This window comes from Centroberyx affinis, unplaced genomic scaffold (genome assembly GCF_046629955.1).
Source record: "Centroberyx affinis isolate AG114_WGS23_722 - 3 ecotype Tasmania unplaced genomic scaffold, CSIRO-AGI_Caff_v1 ptg001862l_1, whole genome shotgun sequence".
Lineage (NCBI taxonomy): Eukaryota > Metazoa > Chordata > Actinopteri > Beryciformes > Berycidae > Centroberyx > Centroberyx affinis.
The window spans coordinates 1-2500 of NW_027280239.1; the positions used below are offsets into that span (position 1 = coordinate 1).

General features: G+C 51.2%; 1 protein-coding gene across 2 annotated transcripts in view; it reads left to right on the forward strand.

Moving 5' to 3' along the window:
- The first annotated feature begins 355 nt into the window (after positions 1 to 355).
- The window catches only part of LOC139653076 (cell division cycle protein 27 homolog), a 17604-nt gene continuing 15459 nt past the window's right edge, over positions 356 to 2500 (forward strand). For both annotated transcript variants that reach the window (XM_071530032.1, XM_071530033.1), the window contains exons 1-2: positions 356 to 527; positions 928 to 1080. In XM_071530032.1, coding sequence (XP_071386133.1) covers positions 363 to 527; positions 928 to 1080 — 318 coding nt within the window. In that variant the 5' untranslated portion in view covers positions 356 to 362. The remainder of the gene's footprint in view (positions 528 to 927; positions 1081 to 2500) is intronic.

The following is a 2500-nucleotide window of genomic DNA, read 5'->3' on the forward strand; positions in this document are numbered from 1 at the left end:
TAAGAAATCAGACAAAACGATAACCTGGACTGAGAAATAGAATACACAACACATTATATTTGTATAGAATATTAAAATAGGGTTAGATTATTATTAAATTGAGATAATTTAAATGACAGGTTTATGTTCAAGTGAAGTTATTAGGATGAGATTTTATTTTCCCTGACAGTTTCCCACTCTGTGATCGTCTGTTTTGGTCTGAGTAGCCTAAAGCCTCGCTCTGATCTCCGTCTGACATGGACTGAGCTTTAGAAACAACACATCTGACCTGATGGTGGAAACTGTGCTGACAGTGTTCAGCTACCACTGTTGTTCACTCTGTGTGTGTGTGTGTGTGTGTGTGTGTGTGTGCAGACGGTGTGATGGCGTTGCTACGGGAACTGGGCCGCGGTTACCAGGCGCTGTGCTCATACAACTGCAGAGAAGCCGTCAGCATCCTGAGCTCACTGCCCCCCCAACACTACAACACCGGCTGGGTGCTCACACACATCGGCAGGGCCTACTTTGAACTGGCTGAGTACACACAGGTAACACACACACACACACACACACACACACACACACACACACACACACACACACACACACACACACACACACACACACAGGGCCAAAGTAAGGTGTAACTGCTAAACCCAAAAGGCCAATATGAGCATCAGTCCAGTTAGGCTTTCCAACCTGAGGAGCTGTCAGTGTCCCCATCAAACCGTACGGAGCAACACTTCACATCAGCCCGGTTTCTGTGTTCGGTTCTTCTCTGAACGCTCCACACCACGGTTCTCCTGGAACCGGGCCGAGACGTTTTCAGGTGTTTGGTGCGGTTTGACATGTGACCTCTGACCACCAAACTGTCAGTGAAAAGTCACAGTGAAAAGTCACAGTGAGTATTACTGGGTTCAGTACTAATGATGTGATATCTGTCTGCAGGCGGAGCGTATGTTCAGTGAGGTTCGTCGTATCGAGTCCTACAGAGTTGAAGGAATGGAGATCTACTCCACCACTCTGTGGCATCTGCAGAAAGACGTGGCGCTGTCCGCTCTGTCCAAAGACCTGACCGACATGGACAAGAACTGTCCTGAGGTAAGACCCAAAACTCCTCAGTTCTGACCGACATGGACAAGAACTGTCCTGAGGTAAGACCCAAAACTCCTCAGTTCTGACCGACATGGACAAGAACTGTCCTGAGGTAAGACCCAAAACTCCTCAGTTCTGACCGACATGGACAAGAACTGTCCTGAGGTAAGACCCAAAACTCCTCAGTTCTGACGTCAGCAACAAGGAAATGGCTGTTGTCCAGTGATGGAGTCCACAAAGTTTGATGGTATTACATGAATCTGTTCAGAAGTTATATGCCTTTTAGTGAGAAGCCCCGCCCCCCTTCAGTGTGAAAAGTGATTCAGTTCTTCCTTGCCCATGACCAAACTTTCCACAAAGTTTGGTGGAAATCCATTCAGGGGGATTCACATTTAAAAAAAACATTCTTGATCGGTTTGCGCTGTTATATTTTGCCCAAATATGTTACAACCCAGATTAGGTCTGTTGCCTATAGAGATCCCAGAGAAGACGCTCTGACGGGACAGAGGGCCCAGAGAAGACGCTCTGACGGGACAGAGGGCCCAGAGAAGACGCTCTGACGGGACAGAGGGCCCAGAGAAGACGCTCTGACGGGACAGAGGTCCCACAGAAGACGCGCTCTGACGGGACAGAGGTCCCAGAGAAGACGCTCTGACGGGACAGAGGGCCCAGAGAAGACGCTCTGACGGGACAGAGGGCCCAGAGAAGACGCTCTGACGGGACAGAGGGCCCAGAGAAGACGCTCTGACGGGACAGAGGGACAGAGAAGACGCTCTGACGGGACAGAGGGCCCAGAGAAGACGCTCTGACGGGACAGAGGGCCCAGAGAAGACGCTCTGACGGGACAGAGGGACAGAGGGCCCAGAGAAGACGCTCTGACGGGACAGAGGGCCCAGAGAAGACGCTCTGACGGGACAGAGGGCCCAGAGAAGACGCTCTGACGGGACAGAGGGCCCAGAGAAGACGCTCTGACGGGACAGAGGGCCCAGAGAAGACGCTCTGACGGGACAGAGGGACAGAGAAGACGCTCTGACGGGACAGAGGGCCCAGAGAAGACGCTCTGACGGGACAGAGGGCCCAGAGAAGACGCTCTGACGGGACAGAGGGACAGAGGGCCCAGAGAAGACGCTCTGACGGGACAGAGGGCCCAGAGAAGACGCTCTGACGGGACAGAGGGCCCAGAGAAGACGCTCTGACGGGACAGAGGGCCCAGAGAAGACGCTCTGACGGGACAGGGAATCCTACTTGTTTGGATAAAACAGGAAACACAACCAACAACATGAAGCATTTCCATCAGAAGTCATGTTGTGATTGCAGTTTTCTTTTATAAATATCAATCAACTTATGCGCATGTGAACGAGCATTTACTCCCACCCTGTTAACTCCCACATTTAGCCATAAATGGTTAATGAAACGCCCTTCATGA